General features: G+C 46.5%; 1 protein-coding gene across 3 annotated transcripts in view; it reads right to left on the minus strand.

The window, feature by feature from the left end:
• Window positions 1–20011, minus strand: part of PDSS2 (decaprenyl diphosphate synthase subunit 2) — a 574604-nt gene that overhangs the window by 20091 nt on the left and 534502 nt on the right. For all 3 annotated transcript variants that reach the window (XR_010176032.1, XM_063917071.1, XM_063917070.1), the window contains exons 7-8: window positions 9351–9479; window positions 7451–7486 (exon numbers count right to left, since the gene is read on the minus strand). Coding sequence is in view for 2 of the 3 variants with exons in the window: in XM_063917071.1 (XP_063773141.1) it covers window positions 7451–7486; window positions 9351–9479 (165 nt within the window). In the remaining variant the exon portion in view is untranslated. The remainder of the gene's footprint in view (window positions 1–7450; window positions 7487–9350; window positions 9480–20011) is intronic.

The raw sequence follows: 20011 nt of genomic DNA on the forward strand, positions 1-20011 counted from the left end.
TATAATGAATACTTTTCGCCAATTTTGGCTGCAACTTCGCATGATCGTAGTTGACACTGGAGTCAGAATCCGTGTCGGTATCAGTGTCCACTACTTGGGATAGTGGGCGCTTTTGAGACCCAGAAGGTCCCTGCGACATAGTGAAAGGCAGGGCTTGACTCCCTGTACATTCCCTGGACTCTGCTTTGTCCAACCTTTTGTGTAATAAATTCACATTTGCATTTAAAACATTCCACATATCCAACCAGTCAGGTGTCGGCGTTGCCGACGGAGACACCGCACTCATTTGCTCCACCTCCTCCCTAGAAGAGCCTTCCGCTTCAGACATGCCGACACACGCGTACCGACACCCCACACACTCAGGGAAATCTCTAATCTGGAGACAGTTCCCCAACAAGGCCCTTTGGAGAGACAGAGAGAGAGTATGCCAGCACACACCCAGCGCCAATGACCCTGGAAAAAATTCCCAGATAGATATAGCGCTTTTATTATATATATATATACACTGCGCCAAATTATGTCCCCCCCTCCTTCTTTAAAACCCACTGTCACCGTGTTCAGCAGAGGAGAGTCCGGGGAGCCAGCTTCTCAGCGGTGTGCTGTGGAGAAAATGGCGCTGGTGAGTGCTGAGGGATCAAGCTCCGCCCCCTCAGTGGCGGGCTTCGGTACCGCTCGATTTCTTTAAAAACTGGCGGGGGTTTCCTATATACAGCCCGCAGACCCTATATATATATATATATATATATATACTCTGGCCAGTCCTAGAGGTTTAAAATTGCTGCCCAGAGCGCCCCCCCCTGCACCCTGCACCAATCAGTGCCCGCCAAGTGTGTTGTGTGTGGGAGCAATGGCGCACAGCGTTACTGCTGCGCGTTACCTCAGAGAAGATCTGAAATCTTCTGCCGCCTCTGAAGTCTTCTATCTTTACTTACTCACCCGGCTTCTATCTTCCGGTTCTGTGAGGAGGACGGCGGCGCGGCTTCGGGACGAACTGCGAGGGGAGACCTGCGTTCCGACTCCCTCTGGATCTAATGGTGTCCAGTAGCCTAAGAAGCAGAGCCTAGCATTTAAGTAGGCCTGCTTCTCTCTCCTCAGTCCCACGATGCAGGGAGCCTGTTGCCAGCAGGGCTCCCTGAAAATAAAAAACCTAACAAAATTCTTTCTTTCAGAGAAACTCAGGAGAGCTCCCTGTAATGCACCCAGTCTCCTCTGGGCACAGTATCAAACTGAGGTCTGGAGGAGGGGCATAGAGGGAGGAGCCAGTGCACACCCATATCTAAAGTTCTTTTTAGTGCCCATGTCTCCGCGGAGCCCGTCTATCCCCATGGTATTTACGGAGTCCCCAGCATCCTCTAGGACGTAAGAGAAAATAAGAATTTATTCACCGGTAATTCTATTTCTCGTAGTCCGTAGTGGATGCTGGGAACTCCGTAAGGACCATGGGGAATAGACGGGCTCCGCAGGAGACTGGGCACTCTAAAAGAAAGATTAGGTACTATCTGGTGTGCACTGGCTCCTCCCTCTATGCCCCTCCTCCAGACCTCAGTTAGGGAAACTGTGCCCGGAAGAGCTGACACAACAAGGAAAGGATTTGGAATCCAGGGTAAGACTCATACCAGCCACACCAATCACACTGTACAACTTGTGATAACCATACCCAGTTAACAGTATGAACAACTGAGCCTCCTTTTACAGATGGCTCATAACAATAACCCTTTAGTGAAGCAATAACTATATACATGTATTGCAGAGAGTCCGCACTTGGGACGGGCGCCCAGCATCCACTACGGACTACGAGAAATAGAATTACCGGTGAGTAAATTCTTATTTTCTCTGACGTCCTAGTGGATGCTGGGAACTCCGTAAGGACCATGGGGATTATACCAAAGCTCCCAAACGGGTGGGAGAGTGCGGATGACTCTGCAGCACCGAATGAGCAAACTCAAGGTCCTCCTCAGCCAGGGTATCAAACTTGTAGAATTTAGCAAATGTGTTTGAACCCGACCAAGTAGCAGCTCGGCAAAGCTGTAAAGCCGAGACCCCTCGGGCAGCCGCCCAAGAAGAGCCCACCTTCCTAGTGGAATGGGCTTTTACTGATTTAGGATGCGGCAGTCCAGCCGCAGAATGTGCCAGCTGAATCGTGCAACAGATCCAGCGAGCAATAGTTTGCTTTGAAGCAGGAGCACCCAGCTTGTTGGGTGCATGCAGAATAAATAGCGAGTCAGTTTTCCCGACTCCAGCCGTCCTGGAAACATAAATTTTCAAAGCCCGGACTACGTCCAGCAACTTGGAATCCTCCAAGTCCCGAGTAGCCGCAGGCACCACAATAGGTTGGTTCAAATGAAACGCTAATACCACCTTTGGGAGAAATTGGGGACGAGTCCTCAATTCTGCCCTATCCATATGGAAGATCAGATACAGGCTTTTACCCGACAAACCCGCCAATTCTGACACACGCCTAGCTGAAGCTAAGGCCAACAGCATGACCACCTTCCACGTGAGATACTTTAGCTCCACGGTCCTAAGTGGCTCAAACCAGTGTGATTTCAGGAAATCCAACACAACGTTAAGATCCCAAGGTGCCACTGGAGGCACAAAAGGGGGCTGAATATGCAGCACTCCCTTTACAAACGTCTGAACTTCAGGCAGTGAAGCCAGTTCTTTTTGAAAGAAAATAGACAGGGACGAAATCTGGACCTTTATGGACCCCAATTTTAGGCCCATAGTCACCCCTGACTGTAGGAAGTGCAGAAATCGACCCAGCTGGAATTCCTCCGTTGGGGCCTTCCTGGCCTCACACCAAGCGACATATTTCCGCCATATGCGGTGATAATGCTTTGCTGTCACATCCTTCCTAGCTTTTATCAGCGTAGGAATCACTTCATCTGAAATGCCCTTTTCCGTTAGGATCCGGCGTTCAACCGCCATGCCGTCAAACGCAGCCGCGGTAAGTCTTGGAACAGACAGGGCCCCTGCTGTAACAGGTCCTGTCTGAGAGGCAGAGGCCATGGGTCCTCTGAGATCATTTCTTGTAGTACTGGGTACCAATTTCTTCTTGGCCAATCCGGAACGATGAGTATAGTTCTTACTCCTCTCTTTCTTACTATCCTCAGTACCTTGGGTATGAGAGGAAGAGGAGGGAACACATAAACCGACTGGTACACCCACGGTGTCACTAGTGCGTCCACAGCTATCGCCTGAGGGTCCCTTGACCTGGCGCAATATTTTTTTAGCTTTTTGTTGAGGCGGGACGCCATCATGTCCACCCGTGGCAGTTCCCAGCGATTTACAATCTGTGTGAAGACTTCTTGATGAAGTCCCCACTCTCCCGGGTGGAGGTCGTGCCTGCTGAGGAAGTCTGCTTCCCAGTTGTCCACTCCCGGAATGAACACTGTTGACAGTGCTAGCACGTGATTCTCCGCCCATCGAAGAATCCTTGTGGCTTCTGCCATTGCCATCCTGCTTCTCGTGCCGCCCTGGCGGTTTACATGGGCGACCGCCGTGATGTTGTCTGACTGAATCAGTACTGGGTGGTTTTGAAGCAGGGGCTCTGCTTGACTCAGGGCGTTGTAAATGGCCCTTAGTTCCAGTATATTTATGTGTAGTGAAGTGTCCAGACTTGACCACTGTCCTTGGAAGTTTCTTCCCTGAGTGACTGCCCCCCATCCTCGGAGGCTTGCATCCGTGGTCACCAGGACCCAGTCCTGTATGCCGAACCTGCGGCCCTCGAGAAGATGAGCACTCTGCAGCCACCACAGCAGAGACACCCTGGCCCTTGGGGACAGGGTGATCAACCGATGCATCTGAAGATGCGATCCGGACCATTTGTCCAACAGATCCCACTGAAAGATCCTTGCATGGAACCTGCCGAAGGGAATTGCTTCGTAAGAAGCCACCATCTTTCCCAGGACTCGCGTGCAGTGATGCACCGACACCTGTTTTGGTTTCAGGAGGTCCCTGACCAGAGATGACAATTCCTGGGCCTTCTCCACCGGGAGAAACACCTTCTTCTGTTCTGTGTCCAGAATCATGCCCAGGAAAAGCAGACGCGTTGCAGGAATCAGCTGCGACTTTGGGATATTCAGAATCCAGCCGTGCTGTTGCAACACTTCCTGAGAGAGTGCTACGCTGACCAACAACTGCTCTCTGGACCTCGCCTTTATGAGGAGATCGTCCAAGTACGGGATAATTATAACTCCCTTCTTCCGAAGGAGTATCATCATTTCGGCCATTACCTTGGTAAATATTCTCGGTGCCGTGGAGAGACCAAACGGTAACGTCTGGAATTGGTAATGACAGTCCTGTACCACAAACCTGAGGTATTCCTGGTGAGGTGGGTAAATGGGGACATGCAAGTAAGCATCCTTGTTGTCCAGCGACACCATAAAATCCCCCTCTTCCAGGCTTGCAATAACCGCCCTGAGCGATTCCATTTTGAACTTGAACTTCTTTATATAAGTGTTCAAGGATTTTAAATTCAGAATGGGTCTCACCGAACCGTCTGGTTTCGGTACCACAAACATTGTGGAATAGTAACCCCTTCCCTGTTGAAGGAGGGGGACCTTGATTATCACCTGCTGGAGGTACAGTTTGTGAATTGCCTCCAGTACTACCTCCCTTTCCCTGGGAGCAGCTGGCAAGGCTGATTTGAGGTAACGGCGAGGGGGAGTCGCCTCGAACTCCAGTTTGTATCCCTGAGATACAATTTGTACAGCCCAGAGATCCACCTGTGAGAGAACCCACTGGTTGCTGAAGGTTCGGAGACGCGCCCCCACCGCACCTGGCTCCGCCTGTGGAGCCCCAACGTCATGCCGTGGACTTAGTGGAAGCAGGGGAGAATTTTTGTTCCTGGGAACTGGCTGTCTGGTGCAGCTTTTTTCCTCTACCCCTGCCTCTGGCCAGAAAGGATGCTCCTCTGACCCGCTTGCCTTTCTGAGGCCGAAAGGACTGCACTTGATAATACGGTGCTTTCTTAGGCTGTGAGGGAACCTGAGGTAAAAAAGTCGACTTCCCAGCAGTTGCTGTGGATACGAGGTCCGAGAGACCGTCCCCAAACAATTCCTCACCCTTATAAGGCAAAACCTCCATGTGTTTTTTAGAATCAGCATCACCTGTCCACTGCCGAGTCCATAATACTCTCCTGGCAGAAATGGACATTGCATTAATTCTAGATGCCAGCCGGCAAATGTCCCTCTGTGCATCCCTCATATACAAGACAACGTCCTTTATATGCTCTATGGTTAGCAAAATAGCATCCCTGTCGAGGGTATCAATGTTGTCTGACAGGGTATCAGACCATGCTGCTGCATCACTACACATCCATGCTGAAGCAATAGCAGGTCTCAGTATAGTACCTGAGTGTGTATATACAGACTTCAGGATAGCCTCCTGCTTTCTATCTGCAGGCTCCTTTAGGGCGGCCGTATACTGAGACAGCAGTGCCACCCTTTTAGATAATCGTGTGAGCGCCTTGTCCACCCTAGGAGATGTCTCCCAGCGTAACCTATCCGTTGGCGGGAAAGGGTACGCCATAAGTAACCTCTTAGAAATCACTAGTTTATCAGGGGAACACCACGCTTCTTCACACAATTCATTTAATTCATCAGATGGGGGAAAAGTCACTGGCTGCTTTTTCTCCCCAAACATAATACCCTTTTTAGTGGTAACCGGGTTAATGTCAGAAATGTGCAACACATTTTTCATTGCCGTAATCATGCATCGGATGGCCCTTGTGGACTGTACATTTGTCTCATCGTCGTCTACACTGGAGTCAGACTCCGTGTCGACATCTGTGTCTGCCATCTGAGCTAGCAGGCGTTTTTGAGCCCCTGATGGCTTCTGAGACGCCTGGGCAGGCGCGGGCTGAGATGCCGGCTGTCCCAAGGCTGTTACGTCATCAAACCTTTTATGTAAAGAGTTGACACTGTCGGTTAATACCTTCCACATATCCATCCACTCCGGTGTCGGCCCCGTAGGGGGCGACATCACACTTATCGGCTCCTGCTCCGCCTCCATGTAGCCCTCCACATCAAACATGTCGACACAGCCGTACCGACAAACCGCACACACACAGGGAATGCTCTGATTGAGGACAGGACCCCACAAAGTCCTTTGGGGAGACAGAGAGAGAGTATGCCAGCACACACCACAGCGCTATATAAAACAGGGATTTTCACTATATTGAGTGATTTTTCCCAATAGCTGCTTATTAACACCAATTTGCGCCTAAATTTATGTGCCCCCCCTCTCTTTTTTACCCTTGTTGTACTGGATACTGCAGGGGAGAGCCTGGGGAGCGTCCTTCCAGCGGAGCTGTGAAGAGAAAATGGCGCTGGCTGTGCTGAGGAAGATAGCCCCGCCCCCTCAGCGGCGGGCTTCTCCCGCTTTTTATAATGTTAATGGCTGGGTTTTTTGCACATATACAGTGTTATACACTGTATTATGTGCTATTTGTGCCAAAAGGTAAACTAATTGCTGCACAGGGCGCCCCCCCCCAGCGCCCTGCACCCAACAGTGACCGGAGCATGTGGTGTGCTATGGGAGCAATGGCGCACAGCTGCAGTGCTGTGCGCTACCTTAATGAAGACAGGAGTCTTCAGCCGCCGTTTTTCATCTTTATCTTCCGTCGTCTGGTTCTGCAAGGGGGACGGCGGCGCGGCTCCGGGAACGGACGATCGAGGTCGGGCCCTGTGTTCGATCCCTCTGGAGCTAATGGTGTCCAGTAGCCTTAGAAGCACAAGCTAGCTGCAAGCAGGTAGGTTTGCTTCTCTCCCCTCAGTCCCTCGTAGCAGTGAGTCTGTTGCCAGCAGATCTCACTGAAAATAAAAAACCTAACAAATACTTTCTTTTCTAGTGAGCTCAGGAGAGCCCACTAGGTGCATCCAGCTCTGGCCGGGTACAGATTCTAACTGAGGTCTGCAGGAGGGGCATAGAGGGAGGAGCCAGTGCACACCAGATATAGTACCTAATCTTTATTTTAAGAGTGCCCAGTCTCCTGCGGAGCCCGTCTATTCCCCATGGTCCTTACAGAGTTCCCAGCATCCACTAGGACCTCAGAGAAATTTTTGGTAGATTCTTTATTAAAAAAATAAAAAATGACATATTGATACAACATGCTTTATTAGCTAATGCCCACCCTAACAAATACAGATATGCCCGCCCCCATCTTAAGCGCCAACAGGTTGTAAGCATACGCAAGATCTGCTTGCGGGAGCAATTGCACCCATGCAATCATATAGATCGCGGGTGAATACGCTGTGCACAAGGACAACCACGGGACACTATTCGCGATAAACGACCCGCAACTATTAGCAGTTGCGCGTCAGATGAGGAAGGACCAATCTGTATTAGCCTAGCAAATACTAAAACCTTAGGGGAAGAATCCCCTGTAAACATCACTTTAAACATCTACTAGCCATAAAGAACTAATGGTTTCTACAGCTATCCTTACCTTTGCTAGATCTATCAAGTTTCCTTTCAGTTGCGCCTAGAAAGAGAAGTACTGTACATTACAAAAAATAAACCCACAACATTTTCTGATATTTACAGTATTATTTTCCAATAGCAGTTAGCAAAAAGTAAATGAGTTTTAGCGTAAGTGACCATTGTAAAAACACTGGTTAACTTTTATGAGTTGTTGGGAAACAAAAATGAGGTTGTAAACAGCAATCCCCGCTCTCTAAACAAAACATACCTGTACAATACATTTACAGTATAAATCCACAAAAGGCCTACACCGGATCCCTATACCAATTGGAGTTCTGATAGGACTACAACTAACACCTGGGAAAAATCTGCTGCATAATACAGTGACTTTGCAGTTCTGTACAAAGGGAGCGTCCTAGCCAGACTGAAACTGAATTTTGAAAAAATCCTGAAGTGGTCACATATACTGGTATTAATATCCATGCGAGGTTTTTAATCTATTTTCTCATCCAAATGTGTTTGTATAATATTATTAAATAAAGTTGTTAATATTAACAAGCCAATATATACTCAATTATTCCTACAGCCAGTGCTGGTATTTGTTATATTTGCTTTGTATAGATTATTGGGGGTTTGACCATCGCCATACCAAGCTGCTGTTGATAGCGCACTTGGGACTACCTTCCTTTCTTACATTTACAGTATAAGATCAGCCAAGTGGCTTGATCTTCAGGGAAAAATTATAGATTAGATGTGCCTAATGTCTGTACAATATTAAACAAAACAGGTGTTATATCACCTGTAACAAAGCACTGAGCTAGAAAGTCCATAATGTATTAATCTATGCCAAAGGTTCCCAAACACGGTCCTCAAGGCACCACAACAGTCCAGGTTTTAAGTGTATCCATGCTGGGGCACAGGTGACTTAATTAGTACCTCAGTCAATTTGATTTGACCATCTGTGCTGAGCCATGGATATACTTAAAACCTGGACTGTTAGATTGCATTGAAGACCGCATTTGGGACCGCTGATTTATGTATATTTATGGCACCTGAACAAACCCATTCTTGGGAGCAAATGATAACAATTGAATTGCAGGCAGCACAAATCAAATTGCCACCAACATACTTTATATAACTCCAGCTGATGCTCTCAGATACTGTAGCTGGGAATTGGTGGGAAAAATCTTTTGACTTTCCCAAAACGTCTTAGTTAAAGTACACTTGGGAAGTGATTTAAAAGAAGTTTAGAGGTGAGGTTGTCTAGTCTTTTTCTCATGCGATCCCAAGAGGATGCATAAAATATGGAACAAGCACATAAAACAGTACAAAAAGATGATCTACAGTGTTCATCTTATACTTTCCCTTTGCACCTGAATTTCAAGCCCCCACAAATCAAGCAGTAAAATGTGTTACTGCATCAGCTGTAGTACTTCCCTGCTAGAAATCTATTCTGACTAGATCCCGACAGAGAGATTATCAGATTGTGCGCACACGTAAAGGCCAGTACTCACTGGCAGATCTGGGGAGAGATGTGTGCTGAGCGAACCGCTCAGCACACATCTCTCCCCCCGCTCAGCACAGCGCGATGTGTGCTGAGCGTGCGGGGGAGCGGGGGTGGGGGCGCTCATTTCACCCAGCGGCTGAAGTGAGCGACCCGCTAGATTGGCCTGCATGCAGGCCAATCTAGCACCAGCGATAGCGATGCGCGGGGCTGCGCATCGCTATCGCTGTGGGGGCTACACACGGAGAGATCACTGCTTAAAATCTAAGCAATCTAGTCAGATTGCTTAGATTTTAAGCAGCGATCGCTCCGTGAGTACCCCCCTTAACACTGTGCAATTTTTTGCTCACTGTGTACTTTCTTTTGATCTCTGAATTGGGATCGGGAAGCAGAAGACTGCTGCATTGTCTTAAGTGCTTACCTGTTTGACCAACTCCATCCAGGCCTCTCTTCCTATAAATTCCTGATGTAGAATGACTGGAGCAGAGTTCAAACTAAAGGACGAACCACTGTATTTCTCATTCATGAATGGCTGAAGGTCAGAGTTAAGCTGAAATACAATTATAACATGTTGTATCAAACATAATGCTATTTAAATGTACTAAGTTTTCCAGTGGGAAAACACTACATAACAGAATTCTAAAGCATGGGCCGTATTGCAGTGACATAGAGAAACTTGGTCGACAAGACTTAGGTCGACAGTCATTAATTAAGTCGACCACTATTGGTCGACATGGTCATTAGGTTGACATGGAAAAAGGGCGACATGAGTTTTTCATTTTTTGACCTTTTTCATACTTTATGATCCACGTGGACTACAATTGGGAACGGTAACTTGCCAGAAGCATGGCGAGTGAAGCGAGCCATGTTAGGGAACATGGTGCACTAATTGGGGTTCCCCTTCACTTTACGAAGAAAACTACACCAAAAAATAAATAAAAAAACTCATGTCGACCTTTTTCCATGTCGACTTAGTGACCCTGTCGACCTAATGCATGTCGACAAATAGTGGTCGAACTAATGACTGTCAACCTAAATCTTGTCGACCAAATGACCCATACCCTATCACTGGATGACCTACATTTCATATTCAAAGAGGACAGACATTATTATTATCATTAGTTTCTTATATAGCTCAGCACATTCCGTTGCGCTTTACAATTGGAAACAACAATGATAAAACAAAACTGTGTAATAACAAACAGTCATAGTGGTAGGAAGGCCCTGCTCACAAGCTTACAATCTATATGTTCCATACTCACCAGAATATGGAGACTTGGGGGAAAAACCTCTTTTGACGACAGTTTCAATAGAATAGTGTCAAAGGACACATCTACAATTCCCCTCTAAGTTATTTTGGCTTTCCAGATGGAAAAATCAGTTTGTCTGTGATTAGACAAATTTCACCACAATTTCCATATCAATAAAAGCCACTACTTTCTACATAGGGCTACTCCCACAGCTATACAGAACTTAGGGGTCTTATTTACTAAGCCTTCGATGGGGATAAAGTGGATGGAGATAAAGTACGAGGCAATCAGATAAAAACTGTCATTTTTCAAACACAGCCTGTGGCATGGCAGTTAGGAGCCTATTGGCTGGTACTTTATCTCAGTCGACTTTATCTCCATCCCAGGCTTAGTAAATAGACCCCTAAGTATGACATGGGTACTCCCTCTTTTTACAGATGACCTGTTCATTTCATACTTCATCATCTTCTCTGCCACCCCCACCCCATGAATATGCATTAAGGTTAATGGAGTCCATTCCAGAAACTGTTATGAAAATTACTTAGCACTTGATCAATCCCTAGAACCAGAACTACAGAAGCTTCACCTATAATAACTCCTTTTCCCAAAAAGCTTTATGTGCTTGCCAATACATGGATGTCACCAGGACTGTTGTGTAGGGAGCAGGAATTTATCTAAAGCCAGTAAATATTTGAGTGATTTATAAGAGGGCCTTAAAAAGGGTGAACACACAATCGTGAAATAATGTCATTAAATGGTAAGCCAACTTCTGGTAAATTTGGTCAACAGGTAATAGGATTTTCCTAACAACACTTTTACAGTATACCAAATGGTAATCCTGCAGTACATACAACGACAGCTGAGAGACTAGTAATATATATGCAGAAAGTCAAAATAGAGAACTGAATACAAGATACAGAGACATAGCAATATCAAAAGAAAAAGTTAGTTAGGGAGGGACAATATATTGGTCAAGAATATTCAGAGGGTAAAGTAAATACAGGTTGAGTATCCCTTATCCAAAATTCTTGGGACCAGAGGTATTTTGGATATGGGATTTTTCCGTATTTTGGAATAATTGCATACCATAATGAGATATCATGGCGATGGGATCTAAATCTAAGCACAGAATGCATTTATGTTACATATACACCTTATACACACAGCCTGAAGGTAATTTTAACCAATATTTTTTATAACTTTGTGCATTAAACAAAGTGTGTCTACATTCACACAATTTATTTATGTTTCATATATACCTTATACACACAGCCTGAAGGTCATTTAATACAATATTTTTAATACATTTGTGTATTAAACAAAGTTTGTGTACATTGAGCCATCAAAAAACAAAGGTTTCACTATCTCACACTCACTCAAAAAAGTCCGTATTTCGGAATATTCCGTATTTCGGAATATTTGGATATGGGATACTCAACCTGTAATAGTAGTTCACTATTGATGAGCCGCTGTGTTCATACAGAGACCTACAAGGCTCAGTATAAATGAATGATGTAGATATTGATACTAGAGATGAGCGCCTGAAATTTTTCGGGTTTTGTGTTTTGGTTTTGGGTTCGGTTCCGCGGCCGTGTTTTGGGTTCGAACGCGTTTTGGCAAAACCTCACCGAATTATTTTTGTCGGATTCGGGTGTGTTTTGGATTCGGGTGTTTTTTTCCAAAAACACTAAAAAACAGCTTAAATCATAGAATTTGGGGGTCATTTTGATCCCAAAGTATTATTAACCTCAAAAACCATAATTTACACTCATTTTCAGTCTATTCTGAATACCTCACACCTCACAATATTATTTTTAGTCCTAAAATTTGCACCGAGGTCGCTGTGTGAGTAAGATAAGCGACCCCAGTGGCCGACACAAACACCGGGCCCATCTAGGAGTGGCACTGCAGTGTCACGCAGGATGTCCCTTCCAAAAAACCCTCCCCAAACAGCACATGACGCAAAGAAAAAAAGAGGCGCAATGAGGTAGCTGTGTGAGTAAGATTAGCGACCCTAGTGGCCGACACAAACACCGGGCCCATCTAGGAGTGGCACTGCAGTGTCACGCAGGATGGCCCTTCCAAAAAACCCTCCCCAAACAGCACATGACGCAAAGAAAAAAAGAGGCGCAATGAGGTAGCTGACTGTGTGAGTAAGATTAGCGACCCTAGTGGCCGACACAAACACCGGGCACATCTAGGAGTGGCACTGCAGTGTCACGCAGGATGTCCCTTCCAAAAAACCCTCCCCAAACAGCACATGACGCAAAGAAAAAAAGAGGCGCAATGAGGTAGCTGTGTGAGTAAGATTAGCGACCCTAGTGGCCGACACAAACACCGGGCACATCTAGGAGTGGCACTGCAGTGTCACGCAGGATGTCCCTTCCAAAAAACCCTCCCCAAACAGCACATGACGCAAAGAAAAAAAGAGGCGCAATGAGGTAGCTGTGTGAGTAAGATTAGCGACCCTAGTGGCCGACACAAACACCGGGCCCATCTAGGAGTGGCACTGCAGTGTCACGCAGGATGTCCCTTCCAAAAAACCCTCCCCAATCAGCACATGATGCAAAGAAAAAGAAAAGAAAAAAGAGGTGCAAGATGGAATTATCCTTGGGCCCTCCCACCCACCCTTATGTTGTATAAACAAAACAGGACATGCACACTTTAACCAACCCATCATTTCAGTGACAGGGTCTGCCACACGACTGTGACTGATATGACGGGTTGGTTTGGACCCCCCCCAAAAAAGAAGCAATTAATCTCTCCTTGCACAAACTGGCTCTACAGAGGCAAGATGTCCACCTCATCTTCACCCTCCAATATATCACCGTGTACATCCCCCTCCTCACAGATTATCAATTCGTCCCCACTGGAATCCACCATCTCAGCTCCCTGTGTACTTTGTGGAGGCAATTGCTGCTGGTCAATGTCTCCGCGGAGGAATTGATTATAATTCATTTTAATGAACATCATCTTCTCCACATTTTCTGGATGTAACCTCGTACGCCGATTGCTGACAAGGTGAGCGGCGGCACTAAACACTCTTTCGGAGTACACACTTGTGGGAGGGCAACTTAGGTAGAATAAAGCCAGTTTGTGCAAGGGCCTCCAAATTGCCTCTTTTTCCTGCCAGTATAAGTACGGACTGTGTGACGTGCCTACTTGGATGCGGTCACTCATATAATCCTCCACCATTCTATCAATGTTGAGAGAATCATATGCAGTGACAGTAGACGACATGTCCGTAATCGTTGTCAGGTCCTTCAGTCCGGACCAGATGTCAGCATCAGCAGTCGCTCCAGACTGCCCTGCATCACCGCCAGCGGGTGGGCTCGGAATTCTGAGCCTTTTCCTCGCACCCCCAGTTGCGGGAGAATGTGAAGGAGGAGATGTTGACAGGTCGCGTTCCGCTTGACTTGACAATTTTGTCACCAGCAGGTCTTTCAACCCCAGCAGACCTGTGTCTGCCGGAAAGAGAGATCCAAGGTAGGCTTTAAATCTAGGATCGAGCACGGTGGCCAAAATGTAGTGCTCTGATTTCAACAGATTGACCACCCGTGAATCCTTGTTAAGCGAATTAAGGGCTGCATCCACAAGTCCCACATGCCAAGCGGAATCGCTCCGTGTTAGCTCCTCCTTCAATGCCTCCAGCTTCTTCTGCAAAAGCCTGATGAGGGGAATGACCTGACTCAGGCTGGCAGTGTCTGAACTGACTTCACGTGTGGCAAGTTCAAAGGGCATCAGAACCTTGCACAACGTTGAAATCATTCTCCACTGCACTTGAGACAGGTGCATTCCACCTACTATATCGTGCTCAATTGTATAGGCTTGAATGGCCTTTTGCTGCTCCTCCAACCTCTGAAGCATATAGAGGGTTGAATTCCACCTCGTTACCACTTCTTGCTTCAGATGATGGCAGGGCAGGTTCAGTAGTTTTTGGTGGTGCTCCAGTTTTCTGTACGTGGTGCCTGTACGCCGAAAGTGTCCCGCAATTCTTCTGGCCACCGACAGCATCTCTTGCACGCCCCTGTCGTTTTTTAAAAAATTCTGCACCACCAAATTCAAGGTATGTGCAAAACATGGGACGTGCTGGAATTGGCCCAGATTTAATGCACACACAATATTGCTGGCGTTGTCCGATGCCACAAATCCACAGGAGAGTCCAATTGGGGTAAGCCATTCCGCGATGATCTTCCTCAGTTGCCGTAAGAGGTTTTCAGCTGTGTGCGTATTCTGGAAAGCGGTGATACAAAGCGTAGCCTGCCTAGGAAAGAGTTGGCGTTTGCGAGATGCTGCTACTGGTGCCGCCGCTGCTGTTCTTGCAGCGGGAGTCCATACATCTACCCAGTGGGCTGTCACAGTCATATAGTCCTGACCCTGCCCTGCTCCACTTGTCCACATGTCCGTGGTTAAGTGGACATTGGGTACAGCTGCATTTTTTAGGACACTGGTGACTCTTTTTCTGAGGTCTGTGTACATTTTCGGTATCGCCTGCCTAGAGAAATGGAACCTAGATGGTATTTGGTACCGGGGACACAGTACCTCCAACAAGTCTCTAGTTGGCTCTGCAGTAATGATGGATACCGGAACCACGTTTCTCACCACCCAGGATGCCAAGGCCTCAGTTATCCGCTTTGCAGTAGGATGACTGCTGTGATATTTCATCTTCCTCGCAAAGGACTGTTGAACAGTCAATTGCTTACTGGAAGTAGTACAAGTGGGCTTACGACTTCCCCTCTGGGATGACCATCGACTCCCAGCGGCAACAACAGCAGCGCCAGCAGCAGTAGGCGTTACACGCAAGGATGCATCGGAGGAATCCCAGGCAGGAGAGGACTCGTCAGACTTGCCAGTGACATGGCCTGCAGGACTATTGGCATTCCTGGGGAAGGAGGAAATTGACACTGAGGGAGTTGGTGGGGTGGTTTGCGTGAGCTTGGTTACAAGAGGAAGGGATTTACTGGTCAGTGGACTGCTTCCGCTGTCACCCAAAGTTTTTGAACTTGTCACTGACTTATTATGAATGCGCTGCAGGTGACGTATAAGGGAGGATGTTCCGAGGTGGTTAACGTCCTTACCCCTACTTATTACAGCTTGACAAAGGGAACACACGGCTTGACACCTGTTGTCCGCATTTCTGGTGAAATACCTCCACACCGAAGAGCTGATTTTTTTGGTATTTTCACCTGGCATGTCAACGGCCATATTCCTCCCACGGACAACAGGTGTCTCCCCGGGTGCCTGACTTAAACAAACCACCTCACCATCAGAATCCTCCTGGTCAATTTCCTCCCCAGCGCCAGCAACACCCATATCCTCCTCATCCTGGTGTACTTCAACACTGACATCTTCAATCTGACTATCAGGAACTGGACTGCGGGTGCTCCTTCCAGCACTTGCAGGGGGCGTGCAAATGGTGGAAGGCGCATGCTCTTCACGTCCAGTGTTGGGAAGGTCAGGCATCGCAACCGACACAATTGGACTCTCCTTGTGGATTTGGGATTTCAAAGAACGCACAGTTCTTTGTGGTGCTTTTGCCAGCTTGAGTCTTTTCAGTTTTCTAGCGAGAGGCTGAGTGCTTCCATCCTCATGTGAAGCTGAACCACTAGCCATGAACATAGGCCAGGGCCTCAGCCGTTCCTTGCCACTCCGTGTGGTAAATGGCATATTGGCAAGTTTACGCTTCTCCTCCGACAATTTTATTTTAGGTTTTGGAGTCCTTTTTTTTCTGATATTTGGTGTTTTGGATTTGACATGCTCTGTACTATGACATTGGGCATCGGCCTTGGCAGACGACGTTGCTGGCATTTCATCGTCTCGGCCATGACTAGTGGCAGCAGCTTCAGCACGAGGTGGAAGTGGATCTTGATCTTTCCCTAATTTTGGAACCTCAACTTTTTTGTTCTCCATATTTTATAGGCAGAACTAAAAGGCACCTCAGGTAAACAATGGAGATGGATGGATTGGATACTAGTATACAATTATGGACGGACTGCCACGGTTAGGTGGTATAAAAAAACCACGGTTAGGTGGTATATAATACAATTATGGATGGACGGACTGCCTGCCGAGTGCCGACACAGAGGTAGCCACAGCCGTGAACTACCGCACTGTACACTGGTTGATAAAGAGATAGTAGTATACTCGTAACAACTAGTATGACGACGGTATAAAGAATGAAAAAAAAACCACGGTTAGGTGGTATATATTATAATACAATTATGGTTGGACGGACTGCCTGCCGAGTGCCGACACAGAGGTAGCCACAGCCGTGAACTACCGCACTGTACACTGGTTGATAAAGAGATAGTAGTATACTCGTAACAACTAGTATGACGACGGTATAAAGAATGAAAAAAAACCACGGTTAGGTGGTATATATTATAATACAATTATGGTTGGACGGACTGCCTGCCGAGTGCCGACACAGAGGTAGCCACAGCCGTGAACTACCGCACTGTACACTGGTTGATAAAGAGATAGTAGTATACTCGTAACAACTAGTATGACGACGGTATAAAGAATGAAAAAAAAACCACGGTTAGGTGGTATATATTATAATACAATTATGGATGGACGGACTGCCTGCCGAGTGCCGACACAGAGGTAGCCACAGCCGTGAACTACCGCACTGTACACTGGTTGATAAAGAGATAGTAGTATACTCGTAACAACTAGTATGACGACGGTATAAAGAATGAAAAAAAAACCACGGTTAGGTGGTATATATTATAATACAATTATGGTTGGACGGACTGCCTGCCGAGTGCCGACACAGAGGTAGCCACAGCCGTGAACTACCGCACTGTACACTGGTTGATAAAGAGATAGTAGTATACTCGTAACAACTAGTATGACGACGGTATAAAGAATGAAAAAAAAACCACGGTTAGGTGGTATATAATACAATTATGGTTGGACGGACTGCCTGCCGAGTGCCGACACAGAGGTAGCCACAGCCGTGAACTACCGCACTGTACACTGGTTGATAAAGAGATAGTAGTATACTCGTAACAACTAGTATGACGACGGTATAAAGAATGAAAAAAAAACCACGGTTAGGTGGTATATATTATAATACAATTATGGTTGGACGGACTGCCTGCCGAGTGCCGACACAGAGGTAGCCACAGCCGTGAACTACCGCACTGTACACTGGTTGATAAAGAGATAGTAGTATACTCGTAACAACTAGTATGACGACGGTATAAAGAATGAAAAAAAAACCACGGTTAGGTGGTATATATTATAATACAATTATGGATGGACGGACTGCCTGCCGAGTGCCGACACAGAGGTAGCCACAGCCGTGAACTACCGCACTGTACACTGGTTGATAAAGAGATAGTAGTATACTCGTAACAACTAGTATGACGACGGTATAAAGAATGAAAAAAAAACCACGGTTAGGTGGTATATAATACAATTATGGTTGGACGGACTGCCTGCCGAGTGCCGACACAGAGGTAGCCACAGCCGTGAACTACCGCACTGTACACTGGTTGATAAAGAGATAGTAGTATACTCGTAACAACTAGTATGACGACGGTATAAAGAATGAAAAAAAAACCACGGTTAGGTGGTATATATTATAATACAATTATGGATGGACGGACTGCCTGCCGAGTGCCGACACAGAGGTAGCCACAGCCGTGAACTACCGCACCGTACTGTGTCTGCTGCTAATATAGACTGGTTGATAAAGAGATAGTATACAATACTACTAATATACTGGTGGTCAGGCACTGGTCACCACTAGTCACACTGGCAGTGGCACTCCTGCAGCAAAAGTGTGCACTGTTTAATTTTAATATAATATTATTTATCATGTACTCCTGGCTCCTGCTATAACAACCTGCAGTGCTCCCCAGTCTCCCCCACAATTATAAGCTTTATATACAATACATTGATGTGCAGCACACTGGGCTGAGCAGTGCACACAGACTGAGTCACTGTGTGACTGTGTATCGTTTTTTTCAGGCAGAGAACGGATATATTAAATAAAACAAACAACTGCACTGTCTCTGGTGGTCACTGGTCACTGGTCACTGTGGTCGTCAGTCACTAAACTCTGTCTGCACTCTCTTCTAATCTACAGTATCACAGCAATCTCTCTCTCTCTCTCTCTTCTAAATCTAATCTAAATGGAGAGGACGCCAGCCACGTCCTCTCCCTATCAATCTCAATGCACGTGTGAAAATGGCGGCGACGCGCGGCTCCTTATATAGAATCCGAGTCTCGCGAGAATCCGACAGCGTCATGATGACGTTCGGGCGCGCTCGGGTTAACCGAGCAAGGCGGGAAGATCCGAGTCGCTCGGACCCGTGAAAAAAAAAGTGAAGTTCGTGCGGGTTCGGATTCAAAGAAACCGAACCCGCTCATCTCTAATTGATACACAGATACAGGAAAACTAAGGAAGAATTGTGATAGATTATGCAGAATGATTGATATTGATAAATGTTAAAGATAATGCTGAAGTGTATGTGATGCATTGATGATGGAGATCAGTGTGATGTGATTACTGGAGACAGTGTGATTAATAGTATATTAGTATATACAGAGTTAAATATAAATAATACCTTTTACAGATAAAGGGAGAAATCTGCCCTCTTTCCAATAATCAGATGGCCAGCATTAGTACAGGTGTGACCTTATACGCTTAGCCTCAATAAGCCATGTAGTGCACTTGGCGCAAGTGAGTCATGCCAAGCATCTTTTTCATACAAATGCGCGTCTTAATCAGAATGCTATGTAACTAAACTGCTTTACAAGACTTCACTGATTAATTTGATTTGCGAGACTAGTATACACTAGTACATTATCAGTGAAAAAGACGCTCTGGGTGGCCAAGTTTTCCATATCAATTTATGTGCAGTCTCAAAAAGAGGTTTTGTTGCAAAGCATTGTGATTAAGGGCTCTATGTACTAAACCTTGGAGAGAGATGGACGGAAATAAAGTTCCATCCAATCAGCTCCTATCAACCATGTCACAGGCTGTGTTTGAAAAAATAAGATTTTAAACCTACCGGTAAATCTTTTTCTCCTAGTCCGTAGAGGATGCTGGGGACTCCATAAGGACCATGGGGATAGACGGGCTCCGCAGGAGACATGGGCACTAAGAAAGAACTTTAGGTATGGGTGTGCACTGGCTCCTCCCTCTATGCCCCTCCTCCAGACCTCAGTTAGAGAAACTGTGCCCAGAGGAGACGGACAGTATGAGGAAAGGATTTGTTAATTCAAGGGCAAGATTCATACCAGCCCACACCATTCACACCGTATAACTAGGGTATATACGAACCAGTTAACAGTATGAAACAACACAGCATCAGACCGAGACAGATGAAAACTGTAACATAACCCTTATGTAAACAAAAACTATATGCAAGTCTTGCAGAAGTAGTCCAAACTTGGGACGGGCGCCCAGCATCCTCTACGGACTAGGAGAAAAAGATTTACCGGTAGGTTTAAAATCTTATTTTCTTTTACGTCCTAGAGGATGCTGGGGACTCCGTAAGGACCATGGGGATTATACCAAAGCTCCCAAACGGGTGGGAGAGTGCGGATGACTCTGCAGCACCGACTGAGCAAACAGGAGATCCTCCTCAGCCAGGGTATCAAACTTGTAGAACTTTGCAAAGGTGTTTGAACCCGACCAAGTAGCAGCTCGGCACAATTGCAATGCCGAGACCCCTTGGGCAGCCGCCCAAGAAGAGCCCACCTTCCTAATTGAATGGGCCTTAACCGATCTTGGTAACGGCAATCCAGCCATTGAATGAGCCTGCTGAATCGTGTTACAGATCCAGCGAGCAATAGACTGCTTTGAAGCAGGAGC

This window comes from Pseudophryne corroboree, chromosome 4 (assembly GCF_028390025.1).
Source record: "Pseudophryne corroboree isolate aPseCor3 chromosome 4, aPseCor3.hap2, whole genome shotgun sequence".
NCBI classification, from domain to species: domain Eukaryota; kingdom Metazoa; phylum Chordata; class Amphibia; order Anura; family Myobatrachidae; genus Pseudophryne; species Pseudophryne corroboree.